General features: G+C 40.8%; 1 protein-coding gene across 2 annotated transcripts in view; it reads left to right on the top strand.

Annotated features, from left to right (window-relative positions):
• adamts3 (ADAM metallopeptidase with thrombospondin type 1 motif, 3) overlaps positions 1–21,920 on the top strand; it is a 140,725-nt gene that overhangs the window by 88,045 nt on the left and 30,760 nt on the right. The window contains exons 9-19 of one of the 2 annotated variants that reach the window (XM_085476451.1): positions 2,482–2,625; positions 4,932–5,064; positions 9,874–9,987; positions 10,365–10,510; positions 11,844–12,019; positions 13,822–13,955; positions 14,744–14,867; positions 17,734–17,790; positions 18,697–18,780; positions 19,251–19,331; positions 21,221–21,384. In XM_085476451.1, coding sequence (XP_085332577.1) covers positions 2,482–2,625; positions 4,932–5,064; positions 9,874–9,987; positions 10,365–10,510; positions 11,844–12,019; positions 13,822–13,955; positions 14,744–14,867; positions 17,734–17,790; positions 18,697–18,780; positions 19,251–19,331; positions 21,221–21,384 — 1,357 coding nt within the window. The remainder of the gene's footprint in view (positions 1–2,481; positions 2,626–4,931; positions 5,065–9,873; positions 9,988–10,364; positions 10,511–11,843; positions 12,020–13,821; positions 13,956–14,743; positions 14,868–17,733; positions 17,791–18,696; positions 18,781–19,250; positions 19,332–21,220; positions 21,385–21,920) is intronic. The other variant, XM_085476450.1, reaches the window with a different exon arrangement.

The raw sequence follows: 21,920 nt of genomic DNA, 5'->3' as shown, positions 1-21,920 counted from the left end.
GGGTTGATTCCTGAGAGTTTCCGATCTAACCTGCCTGAATCATTGCTGATTTGCTCTGATCTGTTTGCCTCTTTGGTTTGATTTGTCTGAGACGGTGTGAAAGCTTTTCACTCGGAGTCTGACGCAAACCAAACAGCAGGAAATGTGGTTTTCAGTGTGGCTGCAGTCAGCTGTGTGAAGGCAAAGCAGACCATCACTGTCTGATGATGGATGTTTCACTTTAGCTAGAAGTCATAAAATGAACATTTCCTTCAGCTGTAAATGAACCTATCATGTGTATGTTAGGATGCTCACACGGTACCTGGGTTTATTTCTATTCTCTCTTAAAAAGAATTTCCACGATCTCCAAGTGTAACACATACTGATTTCCATTCATGGATCTAATACGGGACAGCTGCCAAAATCCATGTGCAAAAAAAACTAATCCAACAAACCCCTGCTCCAAAAAAGAGCTCAAAGAAAAGTACTTTCACAAAAAGACTGCACTGAAGTACAAGACTGAACATCACCAGTGGGAGTCCTGTCTCCTCTGATTAAAGGGAGAAACTAAAGCAGCAGGCCACGCCATCACTCGGTAAAGTTATCTGCGGTCACGGGATGAATGTAACAGACTCATCTAAACAGTAAGGACACAGGATTCAGCAGGTTCATTAGCACCAAGCATTATTTGCTTTGTACATATTATTTATGGAGTATGCTGTTTCTAGCGTTTGTGTTGGGTGGTTAGGTGGAGGTCATGGTGGTGCTGACATTTCCAGATGATCATCACAGAATTCTGACAGTGTGACACTGTCAGTTTGTTTCCATCTTTGAAAAGACCGAATCAGCTGATCCTCTCTCACTGTGTGAGCTGGGACCATCATTCTGGAGCCATGACCAAAGGAAGTCACATGTAACATACAATCAGCTGAAACCCGTTAAAGACACCAGGCTCTGTGCTCTATGCAAAACTACACGTGTAAAAATAAGCAATGGCATGTGATCATGTGATTTTTTTTTTTTTAAAGCATTCATACTTACAAAAACATATCTCATCAGTTATGGTGGACGTTACTGTGAACACTGAAGAAGCAGGTCTGTCTGATTTGGAACGTTTGAACTTGACTGGATTAAAGTACTAACACTCCTGCTATGTCAGATAAAAGTAAGAAGCTAAAAGCATGACTACGTTTGAAAGAATCATCGTTAATAGGATATTTTAAAGTCATGTGAGACGGTGGAGATGATAATAAAGATGTTGACACTGCAGCATTGCTGTGAATGTAAATGCGTCTGTAAGATGCCTCAGTTTCAGCAGATTTAAAGTACAATTCGCAAAAGCCGTGTGAATCTTTATTGTTTGGTTTGCTGTTAAAGGTTATTTTATAGCTCTGACTAGGGCTGTCACAAATGATTATTTTGATAGTCGACTAGTCACAGATTATTTTTGCGATTAGTCGACTAATCAGATCATCATCCATTGGACGTAAAACGTACAGCTTATTGCACCAGCAGCATCTGCTCTTATATAACTATCATTAGCTTACAGCTTGAAGTGTTTAAGGTCTGTGCAAACTAAAAATAAAGACAAGATGATAGTTTATTAAATTTTAATGAAGTTTGCAGATTGTTTTGGTGAAGTTTAATAAACTCCTTGCTATCTAAAATATAACAGGACACTGGAGTATATTCTGAGCATCTCACACTTCTGATAATCAGCTGTCTGCTTGACGTTTATTCAGCTGTGTAAAAACTATAACTTTAATCTCAGCCAAACCGATTTACTCAGGAACAAATAAAATACTGAAAAAAGCCAAACAATAACATTTTGAAGTTATCTAAGTGACTCATATATCATGTTTAACCTGAGTAGCGAAAGACAGCGGTGGGTCTCGGGGCACTAGTGAGCCTAGCCCCCGGCTCGCTATCGAGCTAGTGGGTAACGGACGTCTCCGAAAACGTCGGAGCGCTTTTGAAAATATGCGGTGTCTTGATAAACTGAGCCGATATTTGAGGTTTACACAGCTACATTCTCGCCTGAAAATATGTTAAACGTTTATTTTGTGACCCAGAAAGAATAATAAGAGTAACATTAAAACTAACTAGCTGCCGCCATTGTTGGAAACGGCGCTATGAATTCTGGGACACTGCTGCTTCTTCTTCTTCGGGGTTTAACGGCAGCTGGCATCCTTGTCCATGCAGTGCTGCCATCTTCTGTTTCAGTCCGTTATTACACTCTTAAATCCTACTACTTATTCCTGCGTCTTTTGGGATCTTACAAAGCTTCAAACGACGCGTCGACTATTAAATCAGTCGTCGACGATTTTGATAGTCGACTAATCGTGACTAGTCGACTAATTGTGGCAGCCCTAGCTCTGACCTTTCTACTTGTTTTATGAATTGAAGTTGTAAAAAATAATGAAATCCTTGTCATCGAGGTTTATCTTGTATTGCTGTTCTGCTGTTTTGTAATTTATGGTTTGTCTCTGCCTGTGAGAGCAGGTTGGGCATGGAGCACGATGGCCAAGGCAACCGCTGTGGGGACGAAACGGCGATGGGAAGCGTGATGGCCCCACTGGTGCAGGCGGCCTTCCATCGATACCACTGGTCAATGTGCAGCGGGCAGGAGCTGAAGCGATACATCCAGTGAGTTCATAAACCTGCACAGTACTCCGCATGGGTGCTGACAATCACGACTCCAGAGCTCCACCTGGGATGCGTAAAAAAAAAAAAAAAAAAAAGAATAAATCACAAAATATAAGAGTTAAGTTAAAATTGGGAAATGTTTTATTAAAAGCTTTATTAAACAACAACCTCCTCAGCTACATACATTTGCTCAGAGATTTTGGGGTGGATGAGTAAATAAATTCTCAGTAAGACCCGACAGTCGGATGCTGGAGCAGTGGGGTCAGACGCAGTTGTGATGTCCTGCAGCACAGACGGATGGATGGGAACGCCACCAAAATTAGGAGAATGAGTTTGGCACATCTTAATGTTCCTCCATAATTTTGACTCTTGGAAACGTATAAAGGAGACAAGCAGGCTGTTTGTTGGCGGTGCAGTGTCAGAAACGTCAAATCAATCACAGCCCAGTGAGCAAATTGCATTTTACAGCTCAGTAGCCAAACTATAAAGAGCTACATGGTTGCTCATCTGCCCCATATTTCATACTCTGTTTGTCCTCAGCATGCATTCATCTTATTTAGTGTTGTCTACACTCACAACAACAGTAACGTCAGTGTATGTTATATCATAAGATAGAAAACCAGCAAGAAATATATGAAGAGGAAGCCAACGATCTGTGAGCAAGCACAACAAATCCTGTTTTAGAGTCAGAACAGGCAGGCTGAAGGTAATAACAGAATAATTAACCTAATTCATGCAGTGTGACAGAGAGGAGACCCCAGAATTTCCCCTAAAGCACTCCAATCTGTTGAGACACTTTATATTTAAAATATCTTATTATTTACAGCCAAGTGCCAACATGATGAAAATGTCTGGCTCCGCCCACCAGAATAAATTGTCTTCTTTATGCTTCGTGTGTGTCGTCTGGTGTCCTGCTAATAACCGTATAACGTGTTAACCCGAGGACGTCTGAGCTTTGACACCAGCGTTGTTGGCTTGTGTTCAGTTCATAGACATGGATTTTTCTTCTTCTCTCTGTAACTGACAGGCAAAGCTTAGCGGAGCGTGGAAACAAAATTATTGACAGAGCCTCAAAGAGGATGACAGAGGCAGCGAGCAATCAATCACCAAACAGTACTGCGATTTTTTTTCTGGCTTTTATTATGAAAGGTGCCTTTGTTGACAAAAATCAATGTATAGCAGGAAAAAGTTTCTGCGTTATCTCGATATGAAGACTTTGTGAGGCAGCTGCTGAGAAGAAATTTAATGAGAAGTTTAAAAATCATTCCACATTTTCAAAAGGCACATATGCCTGCTCTGTCTCTGCGCCGGGTTTAGCTGTGCCCCGTGAAAAAACAAACAGCCAGGCTGGGGTTTACTGCAGCTGAGCCGCTTCTCACCACCTGGCTCTGTCGTTAAATTAGGAAGTATGTGCATAAATCTCAGTGGGAAAACAAGCAGTTTCTGGATTTCTCTGATAGCTTTGTGCTGCATTCAGGTAAAATCAGAATGATCAAAAGTTAAGAAATATCAGAGGGGCGTATTTAGCCTTTTAGCTTTCCTTTGGGTTCGTTTCTTAATCATTTGCTTAATAATTAGATTTTGCACTGACGTCGATGGAGGGATTAAATGTCTCAGTTGATAATAGATTCCCAAGGTCAAAATATAATTATTCTTTAATGAAACTGAAAGTTTCTGTTAAAGTCCTTTCTTTAACTTTACTCTAATGTGTTACTTTGTAATAACAAACCACACGCAGCGTATAACAGCATTTATAGCATCTGCAAACAGCAGAGCAACAAGTCGTTTCTCTTGTTATATTGAGCAGGTTTAACTAGTGTTCATGCAACAGTTTGAGTTGCTGCAGGGCCTTTAAATTCAATCACCCATTAAGCAGTAACTCCCACAGTGAACAAACAGAATGAAGTCAAAACTATTAAACTAATTAACAAATGAAAACAACACTTCCGGTTATGCTAAAACATCAACGTAACAGAGACTTGAGTTATATGGATCATTTGTTGGACTGATGGTTTTATCTGCAGAGGGCTGATGATTGCAGGGAAAAGCTGCAGTGAGGGGGTTTGATGCCTTTGCTCTGCTGGGTGGTTTAGGTTCACTTAGAGTGAATTAATTCGTGACAGCAAATAAGTAAAAATTATGCGACGGCTTGTGGCCACATCTAGGAGAGGGTGTGGCCTCAGGCTTTCCAGGTACAGATGCCCTTTCAAATAAAGATCTCTAGTTTGTGTCAATAAACCTTTTTGGCCCTGTGAACTTTGTTTGGCTTGTTCAGAGTGAAAACATGAACCTTCATGTCCTCACAGCACGTATGATTGTCTCCTGGATGACCCCTTCAAACATGACTGGCCGGAGATTCCTGAACTTCCTGGCATCAACTACTCGATGGATGAGCAGTGTCGATTTGACTTCGGGGTCGGCTACAAGATCTGCACTTCCGTGAGTAAAAGATGAAAAAATATGTAATCGATAGCAGAAACCAGCTAAAACATATTCTGTGGTCTGTTGAAGAAGTTATTTCTTTAGACTCTTGGGATGAGCGAGCAGGGACTTTCAGTGAGGTTTCTGCAGAAAGCTGTGCTGATCACAGCCTCCAGAGGAAACTGACTCTGAAATCTCAGACGATCAGAAACCGTCTGCAGGTTATCGAGCGCTTCAAACAGAAGCCTGCTCGTTTAACCTCAATCACACCTGTGATTCCCCAGACCTCTGCAGATGGCAGGGTGATCACCGTTGTCCCTGTTTACCGTCATCTGTTTCCAGCAGGTCAGAGATGCTCAAATAACAGATAAAAATGAGCTTTTCCAGTTGTTAATTTTGTGAATACCGCGCTAATAAAAATGCAGATATGCTCAGTATGAGCTGTTGAATCTTAAGCTTTGAGTGTTTGCAAGATTTTGTTTTATTTATTTTTTTACTTACAACAAAAGTGAGTTTTAAAAAGTCAGAAATGCAGCAGCCTGATGAGAGGCAGACGTAATGATGTTGATCATGTGTCGCAGAAAGTGTCACGCTGTACTCAAAAAAGCTTTAAACTTGCAGAAGACGACTTATTATTTTGGGAGCTGTAGGAACAGAATGAGAGTCTGAGGATTGGGCGTCTGGCTACGATCGTCGATCGATGTCTGGGGTCCTGACTTTAAACTGAGGTTGGCATTTCTTTGAAAGCATTTCGAAAGTCAACAGAGTCCCTGTGATGCAGTCCTATTATCGCTGAAGGCTGCATTGTTTAATTTCAGCTTAAAAAGGAGGCCCGGCTGCTCTGTCTGAGGTTTAATAGGTTGTAGCTGACAGTTTTCGATGCCCTTTGTTCTCTACAAAGATCAATTTTTGGTTCTTATTTTCTGCTTTGTAATTATTTGTTCATTTCACGAGATGATACACTGCTAAGAGGAGACGCTGTATGCAGTTTTAAAATGTCCTTCCTCTTCATCATCTTATTAAAAAAATTATCAGATGATCACTTCTGCTGTTTATGAAAGTCTGCAGCTACACGCAGCGCTACAGAGCACTTCAGCAGTTTTCATCTCATTATTTCGAGTTTCCAGCCCGAGCTCTGTCTGTGTGTGTGTGTGTGTGTGTGTGTGTGTGTCTGTGTGTGTGTGTGTGTGTGTGTGTGTGTGTGTGTGTGTGTGTGTCTAGAATACATGCCGAGATCTCTGATCAGCAAACTGAACATTTCCTCTCCAGCATCAGATGGCAGATAGACATGGTTTGTGACTAGATGTGCACCTAATGCAGCATTTGGTGACTGTAGAGCAAAAGATTCCCTGTAGATGTGAGACCACGGCCACAGCTAAGTGTTTAAATACTGAACTTACTGAGTGTAACTTCCTGTTTGCTCTAAGTACAAAATGTAAACTGCTTGATTCAGGTTTGCCATTAATGTCTGTGCTCTGCTTCAAATCTAATAAAAGGCCTGTTAAAGTGCTTAGATGAAATTAATCTAAACCGACATTTACATCATGGAGGTTTAATTTATTACAGTGCTCGCGGTTTTACAGACAGCAGGGATGTGCCCACCGAGAGCAGGTTGCTCATATACCGAGACTGCTTCCTTTGTAGTCATGCTAATCTAATCTAATGCTCATCTAAATGATGAAAAACAGCTAAAAATGTATTTAAAACACTTAAAAACATCACCGGCTATTTAAATTTGACACAACTCGTTTCACATTACCTAGAAGAGAGAGACCTCGCTCTGAGAGCACAGAGTGTCTTCGGCTCGTGTTCAGGTTGATATGACCTGTACTGTTGCCCTGTTGTTTATGAGGGGCAGCCAATCAGAGGACTTTAAAGAAAGGCTCGTTTTCAGACAGAGGATGAAGCAAGGCCCAGTGTGGGATAAAGATCATTTTAAACTACAGATCATGCAAAGCTGCTCTAGTATTATCCAATAATAAAACACTGTGAGCCAAGTAGTAACTTTTTTTTACATCTCATGTTCCAGAATTATTTCCAGTGTCAGCTTGGTGTAAGATCAAGCAAACATTTCTGCTTCATCTACACTGAGAAGTAAACTTTTTCCACTTTAAAGTTTCCTGTGTTGTGTTTTAGTGCTGACGTAGGACAATTGTCTAATTTAAGTACGACTGTGCAATGACAGCAAAGACTCAAGTTCAACCTAACAAAAGTCTACGCTGTTACCTACGAGATGTTTACAGCCTGCAGCTGTTAAAAAAGCAGAAGAAATCCAGAAGTGAAGAGATTCAAGACACGCTCTGTTGATCAGCCTCTTTAAAACCTCCGTTGGTTCAGGTTTGTTTGCTATGATGTTAACTCTTCCACAAAAGCTGGATGCTAGCACAGATGATTGTTTTAGCATCGCAAATGAGCAAATCACAAATTAGGCGTGTCATTGCCCAGCTGAGCAGATTACAGCTGTTACTGCTTACTGGGCCATTCTGAAGTACTGTTTAGATCAAGTGGCCGGTTTAATTCCTGCATGCTTATCTACATCTATTAAGGCCACGTTAGCTTTACACCCACATTTCTGGGTCACAGGATTTGCCTGTAGGTGGACCTGACCTGCATTTTGCCCCAGTTTTGCCTTTTTAACCGAACATCAGAGAGGTTCGGCCAGCGAAGGCAGGCTGCTCTGTTGGGTCTCAAAAACAATAATTTTTACAAAGAAGGGCTGAACAATATGGAGATTAAAAAAAAAAAGATTTATCAAGGTAATACTACATGCGCCCCATATACATGTATACACCATGTTTTCTATGCTTTTGATGCTTCTCCTTTTTAGTTTTAGCTTTTTTCCATCAAACAAAAGCATCAGGAAAGCTGTAAAAGAAAAACATGAAGTGGTAGAGTTACCCTGAGTTTGCTTTAGCCTGAGAGTTTGATTTATAGATGTCTTACTCTTTATTAAAACCCCACGCAGGGCCTGTGCTCGCAGTGCAGACAGATAAATGTGTAACAGACAACAACACAGTCCTTTAGAGACAGCTGATTATCGACCTGTCAGACCAAAAACAGTCCCGCAGTTTATGGCTGTCGCGCTCACCGTTGCTGTAATTTAACTTCCACAAAGAATCGGACAGAAAGTTAGTGAAGCTGTTAGATGTTAGAATAATAGAATCCCAAATGAACTTTAAAATAAAAGACACAACTTCTTGTGTGTCTTCCTTACTCTGACCTCTTTTCTGGAACTGCCGAATCCTGAAAAACAATATTTTTTGGAACGATTGAAGGAAACAAACAAAGCTGCGCAGGAACAAAAGACATGTGATGAGCGACCTTACTAACAAAACCAAAAGGAATCAGGCCTGAAGAAGTCAATGTACTGTCAAAATGTCATCCTGATGTGGAATGGAAGAAGGAATAAGAGCGAGATGGCAACATGGAGGTGTTATTTTTGCTCCTTTGTGCAGAATAATACCCGAGCGCTTTCAAAGAATTTATGATGTTTTTCTGTCTCCTGATGATTGCCTCATAAAGGAGGAAAAGGCAGTTCAGTTGGAGGCTGATAATGTTACATAAGGTTGCAAGAAAAAGCTAAATTATTGCCTCGGTTTTGTTTAAAAATCCATCTCTGTCCAGGTTAAACTGTTTGCCCACTAATTCTGCTGTTTCATAGAAATGCTCTTCTGCATCAGGTCACGACTGCAGAGAATATCTGGCTTCCATTTACCTGCCCGGTCGTTGTTCTTGAATGCAGATGATTAAAAACAGAAAATCAGATAATTCAGAGATGGTTTTCTGAGACTCGTTAAACTACTCACAAAGGGAACAGGCTGTCCCTCCAGGTAATTGTGTTTATGCTGCTGCAAACAAAGCACCGGCAACAGAGATGTGGCCGCAGCAGACATGTTCAGAAAGGCTTATTAACCTCTGCAGATGTCCCAGTTTTATCAGCGGTGCTCTCAAGTACTGCTAACGAGGCGGACGGGGGAACTAGTTCCCAATCCAGGTGAACTTAATAAGAAGATGGCTTCACACAGACATTAATGTCGTACCAGTAACTGCTTTGGATGAGGGCAAGACAGTGGAAACCAGTTTCTTTTAGAAGCAACAGATGATGACACAAACATGGTGAAAAATAACGAGCGTGTTAATATTTGGGAGATACCTGTTAGCACGTAGCACACATTATAAACTGTGTATTGTCTGGAGATCAACAGCCAAAAACAACCAAAAGCTTCTTGCGTCACACATTTATCTGCAGACGTGAAGGAAGCTGTTTGACTGTCAGACACTCACAGATGTACCAGTGACGTCTGCTCTTGAACTGTCGCACAGTCTCTTGTCATTGAGATGTTTTGGGCAGCTTAACTGTCGCTTTTTAAGTTATCTCGAATTAATCTGATTGTCTGCTTAGATCCCTCAGAAATGTTCGACCACCTTACGTGACGAGGAACTTAATAAAAAGCCGTTATCAAAGAAGCCCACTCAGCCCTCTCTGGTAGATAAAGAGAAGTGAGAACGACAAATACCTACATACAGTTTTAGAGTGTCTCCCTCTTTTATCAGACAACTTTCATCGTTACTTTTGTGCTGTGGGTGATTATGTTCATTTCTTTTGCACCTTAGTTTATCAAGGACTCTTGGATATAACACAAATTCTTGTCTTATATGAAAAGAAAGTCTGACAGATACTCATTCCTTTGCTATTTTTAAGTGACCATATTCTGCTCACTCAGTTAGGCAACACAATGAGCAGCTGAGTTATCCTGCAGCTATATTTTTACCTATAGTGTGCCATGTTTTCAGTTGCCTTAATGTTTTTTGCTGTCTGTGTTCCAGTTTCGCACATTTGACCCGTGTAAACAGCTGTGGTGCAGCCACCCAGACAACCCCTACTTCTGTAAAACCAAGAAAGGGCCACCTCTTGATGGGACCGAGTGTGCACCTGGAAAAGTGAGTTTGTCTATTAGACCTACATACAATAAATCATGACCAACACTATAAGGGCACCACCAGGAAAAAAGCCGGTGGATGGTGGAGATGGTTCGTGCAGTGCTCAGATGTTGTTGTCGCAGCTTCTAGCTGGACTCCACATTATCACGCACTATTTTTCAGTGTGCAAGGTAATCCAGTAGCATTAGGAGGATTACTTCAACATTTAAAATATCTCTGATGACGTCATCACTTCACAGGACGAGCAACTGTGGTAACCACGGAAATCTTGACATTCCTGCCCACATCCTTCTGGCTAAAAAGTTTAGCATTTAGACAGGAGACCTTCTCTGCTGGCTTACTCTCCCCGTCTCTCTTTGCCTTCTCATCTCATGTAGTGGTGCTACAAAGGTCACTGCATGTGGAAAAACCCTAATCAGGTCAAGCAAGATGGTGCCTGGGGCTCCTGGAGCAAATATGGTTCCTGCTCACGCTCCTGTGGAACTGGAGTTCGATTACGGACCCGTCAGTGCGCCAACCCTGCGTAAGTGGACAAGCATTGATTAGATTCAGGGCGGCATCAAGAATAATAGAAATAGTAAAGTATTTGAACAATGACGTGACTTTTGTCCTGGCTGCCTCCTCCCTGAGCCACCTTCTGCTGGAGGTTTCTTCCTGTTAAAAAGGAGTTTTTCCTTCCCACTGTCACCAAGTACTTACTCAAGGGGGGAGGGTTTCCTCTACACTACTGTAGGTTCTTTACCTTACATATCAAGCACCTTGAGGTGACTGCTGGTGTGATTTGGTGCTATATAAATAAAATTGAACTTTCATAATCTTCCCATTTAAATCACCGCTGTAGACACTTAATTACTTTTTATTAAACGCCTGAATTAAAGGTAAAGTCTTCATTTCAGTTATATCCTGATTCTTTGATTTAGAATCCACTGTGGTGGGGTACACAGAGGAAATTATCCACAGAAAAGTGTCATTGTTCAAATATGATGAATGATTATCATACTTGAATAATAATGGATTAAAAGAGACGGTTTTACTTGACCGTGGAATATTGTGCTTCGTACTGTCTTAATGATCACTTTCCAATGACACAAACTAACACTGATAACTTTTGTGACAGACCTCCAGTATTTGTGAGTCATGTCAGTCTTTAAGTAGCTTCCTAAACCCGAAGGAATGCTCCTCTGGAGAAAGTCACCTGTTCTCTTTTTGGCCGTCTCAGCGGTAAATGAAAGTCTGTATAAGGACAGGAAACAGGGATGCACTGGTTTAGTCCTGAGGCAACCAAAAATCTGCCTGCTAGCTGGTGTAAAGCTCATTAATTTATATATATGCTGTTTTTCAGGGCTGACAGATATGAAAGCAGCTTACAGCAGCGTTCTCCTGTCTCTTCGTAGGTTTTAGTCAAAGCAAGTCAAAGCATTGTGAAAATGACTTTATATAAAGTTTAACACTAAGCGATCAGTTACCAGACTCTATGTTCAGCCTCATATTGCTGTGTAGAACTTCAAGTTTGGAAAACCTTTTGTGTAAAATCATCCGTGTTATTCGTACGGCTTCTCCTTCTTAAATCCTTTTCAAAGGCAAGTATTTGTCATTTCAACAAAACTCAGGAGGCTTGATTTAAATAATCAACTCCCATTAAATGAATAACTGTAATGTAAATAGTATTACTGCCCTGAAATGACGCTCCACCTGCAAACCAGCCGTAACAGCTGAGAATCATTTTTAGCCAAATGTGCGGGTGGATTTTACACAACAAAAGCCGTGGAGGAGGATTTGTTTCCACTTTTCAAAGTTTATAAGAAGTCTTCACTGTCTGATCGGCGCCTCTGATGTTCATCCATTTCGTTGCCCAGCCCATCGAACGGCGGCCAGGACTGCCCAGGAGTAAACTACGAGTACCAGTTGTGCAACGCAGATGACTGTCCCAGGCACTTTGAAGATTTCAGAGCTCAGCAGTGCCAGCTCCGCAACTCCCACTTTGAATTCCAAAATGCCAAACACCACTGGCTGCCCTACGAGCATCCTGATGGTAAGCCAGAAAAATGTCAACAGATTGTTTTGCTCAGGCCTGAGGCTGCTTTGCTGCTTCTTTTATGCCCCAAAAAGAACAAGGAAAGCAGACGAGGGCAGGAGATCTGAACTCAGACACAGCTGAAAAAAACATATAGCGAAGACAGGAACGCAGCCAGCCCGTCACCACGCTGGCCACACTCCTTTGTGCAAAGGCAATGTTTGTGTTGTGTCCTCTGTCATATTTTTCTTTTGTATTCTCTCCGTTCTGCTTTTTCCCGTCCTTGTGTAGTCTTCCATCTCTCTGCTGGGATGAACAATTTAAACCCGTTCAACCTTCAAGCTTTCCCTCTTTGCAAAAGTAATGGATCACCTGTGCAATTACAAAACTCTGGGCAGGGGTTTGGAAAGTCAGTCATGTAGAAAATAAGTAGGAAGCACACTGAGAAACTGCAGGAAGGTGAGAAATTAAAATCCGATCACGGCCTTCAGTGGAAGGCAGAGAGCTTTTTATGATGTCTGCGGTGCGATTTGACTGTTGGGTGCTGATGTTTTCATGCATGTTCTTGTTATTTATGTTCAGATTTTGTCTGAACAGGTTTTTCTGGTGGTTTTTGTTCATTTTAAAAACACATTTTTAAAAAGAACAGAATGAAAAAAACCAATATTGACAGATTTTTAAAATATGAATTAATAGTTTAAAAAAGATCAGTTGCAACATATTTTTGCAGATGTATATTCTGTTTTTTTGGAAGTGCAATAGTTTTGCATTTGAGACGAGAACTAATCACCACACTGCAGATAACCAGCCTGCCTTTGACTAAATGAAAGGACAGAAGCATTCAGAGGTTTTCTGTCATTTTTTACATACGATCCAGTTTTTTCGGAGCCTTCAGGTTGTTTTGTTTTCCTTTTTGTTATTTTTCTCATAAAGAGACAGTGCTCATCATGTAAATGTGCCAGAATCAGTCACAAAGGCAAATTTGCTTTGGCAGTCAGAGGAAGTTGATGGCTCATCCAAACATTGAAAGAAAATCTTCATAAAAAAGCAGCTGAGCACAGCTAAAAGCCCCAAAATGCAGAGAAGGAAAGAAAACATGAACACATACGAACGACTGCTAATACGATGCTTTTAAGACATAACTCAGCGGTATCAGATTCCTCATGTCTGCATGCATATTAATACAGGTATTATTCACACACTACTTTACAGTCCAGTTTAGAAAATGTTCATTTTGTTTAATGAAGTCGTTGAGCACAGAGGCCTGAATCTGTGAAATCTGGTTAAAATGTAACAGTGAGGTTGTAAATGTAACTTTACCTGATATTTAGACTTTTTATTATTGATTATAATGAGATTGTAATGAGGTAGACGGGGTGTTGATGAGTGTTAATATGTCCTAAAATTCAAGGCGGTCATTGTAATCACTGCAACACAAACAATAAATAATAAACTGGTAACAGTTTGCAAAGCAGGAAAATCAGAAATACACGTAGAATATGCATATTTTGCAATTTTGTTACCACACCAGCATTTTTTGGCTCATGCAGTCTATTAGCGTTATCAAAATTCAGCGATCCAAGCTTTTCCCAACTCCACTGACTTTTCTTAACCGTTTAGCAGGGCTAGAGCCTATCCCAGACTTCACGGGAAGCAGGAAGCTCGACGCACCCTGAGCATCCTTTGACCACTCAAAAAAAAAACAACCCACAATAGATTGATGGGTGTTTTTTTTTTCTCTGTCTAAGGAACTTTTAGATAGTTTCAAAACCACTTGGCTTCAGTTTGTTATGCTAATCTAAGAATTCATCGTCTTGCAGCAAACAGGAGATGCCACTTGTATTGCCAGTCCAAGGAGACAGAAGATGTGGCGTACATGAAGGTGCTGGTGCATGATGGGACACGATGTTCTTACAAGGACGCCTACAGCATCTGCGTGCGTGGAGAGTGTGTGGTAAGGGTGTATTCAAACTACATCAAACTACGTTTCTACGAGCTGTGTGTGCTCGTCAGCCACGTTAGCAGCTGCAGACTGCTGGACTACTTAAGCTTTGCACAAATTCATTTAATTACACAGAGTTAATGGAAGTAAACCAGCATCGGGTTCACTGTGATTGAATCCACAGTGTGTACTCACTGCTGTGAAGGAAGAAGGTGGCTTCATTATGATGTTTATATCCAGTACTGCTAATTTGTTCTGAGATGTTATTTAAAGAAGAGTCTGTTTTTCTGTTTGAAGGCATTTTTCAGTGGAGTTTGGGCCTTTTTCACTCTGTTTTCAGCTCAGTTGACAGTTGTGAGAGCAGCATGGCAAATTATAAGCAAACAGTTTCCTCTGTTTATTACTGAATATCCTGAATATGATGAGATTTCTTGTGTCACATTTTGGTGCTTTAGGAGCTCCATGGACATAAAGTTATTTTGGCTCACGGTCAAAACTTGACACCTTTTAGCAAAGAATAAAAATCTAACGAGGAATAGGAAGAAATTCCCTCGATGTGTCTAATCATCCAGGTGAGGTCATGATTTTAAATGCTGACCTGACTCGTCTTCCACCCCCAACAGCAGTCAGCTAACATCAGCTCGTGTCCAGTTGGCGCTGATAAACCAACAGCTAATGAATCTGTTACGTGACATTTGCCGGGTCCGCTTAGCATCAGACACGCTGTGATGGTAACGCTTCGTGCCCTCGGCCAAAAAGCAGTCGGGGTTCATCTGTGTTGTTGTTTTCTTGGTCTCCAGAAAGTTGGCTGTGACAGAGAAATTGGCTCTAGCAAGGTTGAGGACAGATGTGGGGTTTGCGGTGGAGACAATTCTCACTGCCGCACCGTCAAAGGAACCTTCACCCGCACGCCGAAGAAAGCTGGTAAGAGCTCGGAGCTAACACACATCATCTTAAACAGGATCATTGTTCGTTTGTTGTTGTGTTTTATTTACTGTCGTCACATGAATGATTTATTTAACTGCGTTTTTCTTAACTGCCTGATCATTCATGCAGATAGTCACTTTTATTTTAAACATTAAGTTATAAATGATAAACTCAAATCTTCATTTGGTGTATTCTTTACTAAAGTCTCCACAAACATGCTGGGGACAAATATAGAATACAGATGGTCATTAACGTCTCAGTATTTTTGCTGTATTTTCATGGTCTTCTCACAAGCAGAGTAGAGACTTTCACCCCATTATAGCACCGGGGTTTGATAACGCTGCTGTTTTCTGCATTGTCACATTCAACACCAGAAACCCATTAGTTCATGCTTTAGTTCTTTCAGACTTTCCTCACCTGTCCTCATCCTGCATGTGGCGTTCAGCCCAATTACAACCCCCTGTTTACTTTTTTTCTACAATTTCTTTAAAAATCTATAAAAACTGTAATTTTTAGACAGAAACAGAAATAAGTTGGTGCACTTTAGCATGTTTAAAATCAGCTTCAAATGTTGAAATGTTGCATGTTGGTGCTATTCTCACATCTGTTAAAGCAGAAGAATTCAATTCTATTCAGTTTTATTCATACAGCGCCAAATCACAACAACAGGCGCTTTAGATCGTAAGGTAGACCCTCCAATAATTACCCTCCAAAAATTAAGACGGACTTTTGCGAGATCTTGCAAAAGTCCGTCTTAATTTTTTTTTCTCCCATGTCCCCTGCGGGGCTCCGTAAATAATACATACAGAAAAACCCAACAATCATATGAGCAAGAACTTTGGCGACAGTGGGAAGGAAAAACTCCCTTTTAACAGGAAGAAACCTGCAGCAGAACCAGGCTCAGGGAGGGGCGGGGCCATCTGCCGCCACCGGCACAAGAAGGCTCAAGATTTTTGGGAGATTCTTGAGAGATGTTGTCACCTTAACATGACCTAAGGTTATATTAATGTGAGCTGCTAGCTTTACTAGCTTCTTATGTAAACAATCAGCAATCCATTTGTAAGTGAGTCATCACTAAGCTTTGTGCCATTACCTCTGCCCAGCAGGTCACATGACTTCATGGAATCCCAGTACATGACTGTCGTTCAAGAGCAATCTGAGCTGCTCGCTTCTAAGATGAGAAAAGTACTGTTTCACTTGACTTCCTGTGTAATGTGACACCTTCTGAAATCCTCACTTTATTTTCATGATAACTGAACATAAATAACCTCAGTCTGCATAAGTGTATACACTGTGGGTTAAATGTGAGCAGTAAATGCTGTATACTAGAGCGTACTGTCAGCATGAAATGTGGGCTTTGAAAGGTCTCAGCTTGAGTCTTCTCTGGCCTTGTAACTGTTATGAGAGCATGCACTCCTTTAACTACTGATTTAATAAGCAAAGTGGCAAACGCTTTAAAATAGATCTTGATTAGTCAACCGGATACAGCCCATTATCAGCATGCCACACTTGGTTATCCCATTTTAGTTTCTAGTGTCTCTATTTACCCTTTTTAGAATATTGTTTAAAAAACACATTTAATATCTGAAGCCCAGTTAACCCAAAAACATGCAGAGCACTTTGTGGCAAACGGATAAAGAGCCTGTCGCAGAGCGAGGAAACATTTTCGATGTTCCACTTTTCAGACTTGTGTGGTAAGCCACTGAAATGCAGCCGGACTCAAATGAGGAATCTGACCACTTATAATTTCCTGCAGTCAGTAATCGATACGGGATAGTGCGAGAGCTGGTAGCTGACTCTGCTGTGCAGCCATACAGCTGAAAAATGCTGCAAATACTCCTCCTCAGCCAAAAATTGATTTGTTCTATTTGCAGGAGGTGGATGTAAACAGAAACCAGGGTGTTTGAAAGGGATTTTATCCAGATAACAATCACCTCACGCTGGCACTAATGACAGTAATGAAGTGTTTCCACAAACACAACAAATTCTGATGTAAGCAGATTTTGATGTGGCAGTGAAATCTGAACTTGTCTGGGGATCAAATATATCGATGCCAGTGCTTGTTATTTTTACTCAGTGTCATCAAAATCACTGGCTTTATCAATATTTGGATACATATTGATATAAACTATGATGTTGATGCTTTTTATTTGCTTAGTCATTGGACACAGCTACAAAGTTTATATGAGTGCACAAAGGTCATCTACGTAACGGCAAAGAGAAGAGGAGATGGGTAGAAACTGTATTTGCATTTATGCAGTTTCAGTAAAACAGCCCTGTTGGAACACATGAAAAAAAACAGGATAAAGATGAGAGGTTTCCATAAAAGAAAGAAAATTCAAGTGTGGTTGAAAGAATTAATTTTGCATTGCACTTTTCAGGATTTTATTCATTTATTTTCTACCGTGAATAATAATGCAGATTTACATTAATGGTGTTATATTGGTGTAATGGTGTAATTATGACCACCTTCTGCTGTATCTTTGTCATTTTTCCTTGCAGCCAATAAAAGGCTCTACAGGGCCGGAGTGACACGCCGCTGCTTCAGCCGTCACTCTGAACAGTCCGGCTCTTATGAATTAAAAGAGAAATAATCATGTCCTTCTGCATGTTAATAATGTGCTTTCATTTTTGAATACATTTGTAAATTCACCGACAGCCATTTAACCAAACCACCAAAATCCACCCTTGTTTTCGGCTCCATCAGTCATGGATCATATTTCATTGGATTTCACTGAAGTGCGAGTCTCGATGTGATGGCTTCATCAAATCGTTTAAGGATGAACTTTAATGTAACTGTGACCATTCGTCTTTGTTTCCTCACATCTCTCTCTCCCAGTTAACCACTCACCTTTTTTAACAGGGAAACAGTTAAGCAAGAGAGCCCAAAAAGAAACCGCTGTGTCCGAAAACACTATATGCAAGTATCCAGTGTTACTGAATCCCTCCGCGCCTCCTTTGCTAGTATTTCCTGCCCAGCTTGTAGTACAGATGGATGCTTAACACTGTAGAGATCCAGAGACTCGACATAAGCTGCTGTTTCTTCTGTTCCCTGTTACTAAGTGTCTTTATAGAGCTGACTTAGCTTTTGTAGATGTCACAGGCTCGACATACATCTATAAAACTCTTTACAAAAAGTTACGCTTCGTGATATTAGTGGTATTTTATTATTTAACAGCCTAACAAACTAACTTTAGCGTCCTAGCCCAGATAAAAAATGCCACATTAAACAAAGCTGCAGATCTTTGAAGGCAGTCTGAATACAGCTGGCCATTTCAAACCTGGTTCAGTCTAATGATCCGCTTCCAAAGGGTCATTTTAGATAACCAGCTTGTGTGCGGTGTATCAGTCTGCACACGCTCTGTTATCAGATTGTAATTTCTGTTGAGCGTCTTGTGGCTGAGAAATTGGGTTTGATTAGACGATGATCTCTTGGAAGCAAGCGGTCTTTTCCAAAACTTGGAATACAGACCATGTAAAAATGCCTCTCCGCCACCTGCTGTAACCCTGTGTTAGCTGCACCTCAGCGTACAGTTGCATTTATAGTCAGCTCAGCCGCACCGATGTGTGCGTGCCAGGACACCCAGAGTGTTTGGCCTGTCTGTCAAATCTAAAAGCGAGTAATTACAGCTGCAGTTTTCTCCTGTGAGTGGCGGATGCCGCCCTGCCGGCAAACGTAGCTTGCTTTCTCATCCAGCGACAGTTGCTCTGGTTCCTCCTATGCTCATTAAATACGTCTCCCTGTAGGTGATGTTGTTGCTATTAGACAGTGAAAACGAGAGGAGGGGACATGTGATACTGACTAATGATTTATTTCATTCCAAAGGGAAGACGAGAGGCGCCTTTTCTTTGCCCAAAGGAGCTCGAAATGTGTTTGTAAATGAAACAGAGGACTCTCGAAATGTACTTGGTGAGTCACGGTGGGTTTGTAGGAGGCAGACATCCCTGACAGACAACTTTGCTGGTCTGTAGTTTGAAAAGCTTTTTACCTCCTTCCTTATTGAAACACGGCCGAAGGCTCTCTTCATATACATCCTGTTTGCACAGAGCCGGTGTGAGCAGAAATAAAGGACGATGGGCTTCCTTTCAGAGACTTTCTCATTTGATAACCAAATAGACACGAGTAAACCTTCAGGGCCTGTTTCAATAGAACCTTTTTACATTGAGGAGGAAAGCCAACCAAGCATTTTCTTCCTTCTTTAACTTCTTCAAACATCCTTGTAGAGCAAAGTGAACAAAATGTCTGGAACATGCGGGATGTCAGCCTCAGCAAACCGAACAGATTATCCTTGTATCTGCTTAATGTACCGTTTCTGTCTTATCTTTCCTAACCCCCCCCGTCCTGCTTCTGCTGCTGCTGATGCTGCAAACTTGGCAAAGGTTACCTTAAGATGTTTCTCATTCCTCCTGGAGCTAGACATGTGATCATCCAAGAACATGAGGCCTCCCCTCACATTCTTGGTAAGTGTGATTTTCAGAGATGAACACATGTATGAAATCTTAAAAAGCTCTTTGCCATCCTCCTCATGTCTCCTCAGAAGACCGATGGGAAGATTCTGTGAAATCATAGATTTTTCATAATTCATTTCTTGTCACCTCCCAAGTTGAGGAAAATGAATCTTCTCATTTGCATTCATTATTAATCGTCTGCTAGATGAGTGTGCTCTTTCTTTTCTGCAAAATAGGACTAGTTTTTCTTTATTTAGTTCAATTTCCAATAACAACCAAGGACATGTAGAATTAATCAGCCATATTCAGGAATGAATCATAAAGACGTGGCTTGTTATAGGATAAGTTTATTCATAAATGGTTAAAATAACCTCCACAGATGGGATTATGTAGTTACTCTTAGTGCAAGCTAAATAAAATTAATACCTGAATTCAATTTAAAGGTCATGTCCTTGTGCACCTTTGGACTGCTTCCTGCGCTGCTGCTATTTTTAGAAGTTCTGTGTGTCTGTGATTTCATCCTGGAGCTCAAACCTGAGCAAAGTCAAACATCAACTTCTGTCCCCCCAACTCTGATGTCAAGAACAACCCAACAACACAAAAGCAGAAGTAAGGTGAAGAGTCCGTCAGGAGTGCGACCAGCAGCAAACACAGAAACAGGATCAGTGTAGTCGCTGGTTTGATTCCCTCCAACTTTGTCCTCTTAAGAAAATAACATTTAGAAAATTTCACAAAGAACAAAAAAAGAGAAATGTTTGTCCCACTGGAGGAGGCCCTTTGTGTATTCTAGACACACACATGTGAGTGATAAGAATCTGACAAGCTGGCAGTTTGCTGATAACAGCAACTTTAATGAAAACAGTGAAGAACTTTATGATTACATGTCAGATTATACTCTTTAATCCTCGTGCAACACGTGTCTGTCAGTCGAATGATCACATAATGTGTCAACTTTTTCTGATGGAGTAGATGGATCCATCCTTGGTTTTTGTCTTTGTATTGAAAGGTCAATTTACTGTAAGTGAAAAAAGCACGATTTCTGCCTTTAAAATGCCAGTTAGTCAAGTCGCATGTTGGGTCTGGTAGAACAGTTACTGATAGTGATGACTAAAGGATCCTGTTTCTGAGTCAGACTGAGTTTATGTGCAGCTAGAAGACAGTAAATATGCCAAAAAGGAAAACGACCTCAAAGTGGTTAAAAAGGCTCCAAATGTCAGTATTTGTAACTCAAGTACAAGCAGACTGACAGTGGAGGAAGTCAACTGATCTCAAACTAACATAAAAATATTAAGAGTTAAACTCTTAAAAAAAAATAAAGAAAAAAACTGAAAGTAATAGTAGTGTTTTTAAATTAATTATTGGATGTTTGACAATAATGGTGCACTTCAAACAAAATAGCACAGCTGAAACCAGCAGGAACTACTTTCCCTGTTTTAATAGGATGCAGAGCTGATGAGTGGTTGGAGACTGCATCGTTAAAAACTGTTGTAAAGCAGACGGGTGCTGCAGTGGATCATCTTAAATGCTTTTTAAAAGCATAAAGTAAAACTTGAGCAGCAGAAAGAAAGAAATGATCTGCAACATCCTTTTAGCATCTTTTACTTGTGTTGCATTTTTCCCACTCGATGCATTTAAATGCATTTATATGTATTTAAAGCATCTGATTAACATGCCAGTTTTCATTTTTATCCTTACAAGTTTTATTAAACTATGAGTTTGGCAGTTTGTTTTGCACAGAATGAGGAATAGTTCAGACATGCTTTTGTTCAGGCACGGTCTTTTTCCGAGTGACTGCTCTGAGAGTGCATTTTCTTTCTCTGTGAATAATTCTGATCTTTGTCATCTAGAAAGTAAAGCTATTTCAAGTTTGTCAGCAGCTTATAACAAGTGACTGATTACAGCAATCAAGAACCAGGCGACGGGGCATTACATCCTCAACGGCAAAGGAGAGGAGGTCAAGTCCAGAAGCTTCATCGACTTGGGCGTTGAATGGCATTACATCATCGAGGGCGACGTAGAGACGCTGCAGACCGATGGCCCTCTGCACGACCCCGTGGTGGTGCTGGTAATAACACTTCCTTATCTATCGCACTCATATATGAATTCATTCAGAAGGCTATTTACTTGATAATGAGCGTTAAAACAGTTCATCCCTCCTGCCCGAGTCTCCCAAAATCCATTTTATCACTTATTTTCTACGGCTATCTGTTAGATTTTAATTATTGAAAGTCATTAGTGTTATTTAAATGCACCATATGAGAATGTCTCCAAAGGAAGAGGCTTATCCCTAAGATAAAATACTACTTGAGATAAATTTGAACGAGTCAGTCCCTTCAGTTGTTTTAGACACATTTGCATTTGCTGGGAAGATTTTAATACATGTACAGTATTAAGCTGCTCCCTTCTTTTATCGCTGCGCCTCTCTGTGAGCACGAGGGAAAACAGACGCAGTGAAACTGAGATCAGAGCGTAGAGACATCGGCATGACCGTGAAAAACAACAAGACCTAGCAGAGGCTGTCATGGTGCACCAAAACGAAACGAGTTAACGTTGTTTTGGTCCCCAGAGTTACATTTAAATGACTTTTTACAGTAACTTTGG

This window comes from Copadichromis virginalis, linkage group LG12 (assembly GCF_057382275.1).
Source record: "Copadichromis virginalis isolate Kocher_CV1m ecotype Utaka linkage group LG12, C_Virginalis_male_GT1.1, whole genome shotgun sequence".
Taxonomy (NCBI): domain Eukaryota; kingdom Metazoa; phylum Chordata; class Actinopteri; order Cichliformes; family Cichlidae; genus Copadichromis; species Copadichromis virginalis.
The sequence above is the reverse complement of the archived record's forward strand: the minus strand, read 5'-3'. Positions and strand labels throughout refer to the sequence as shown.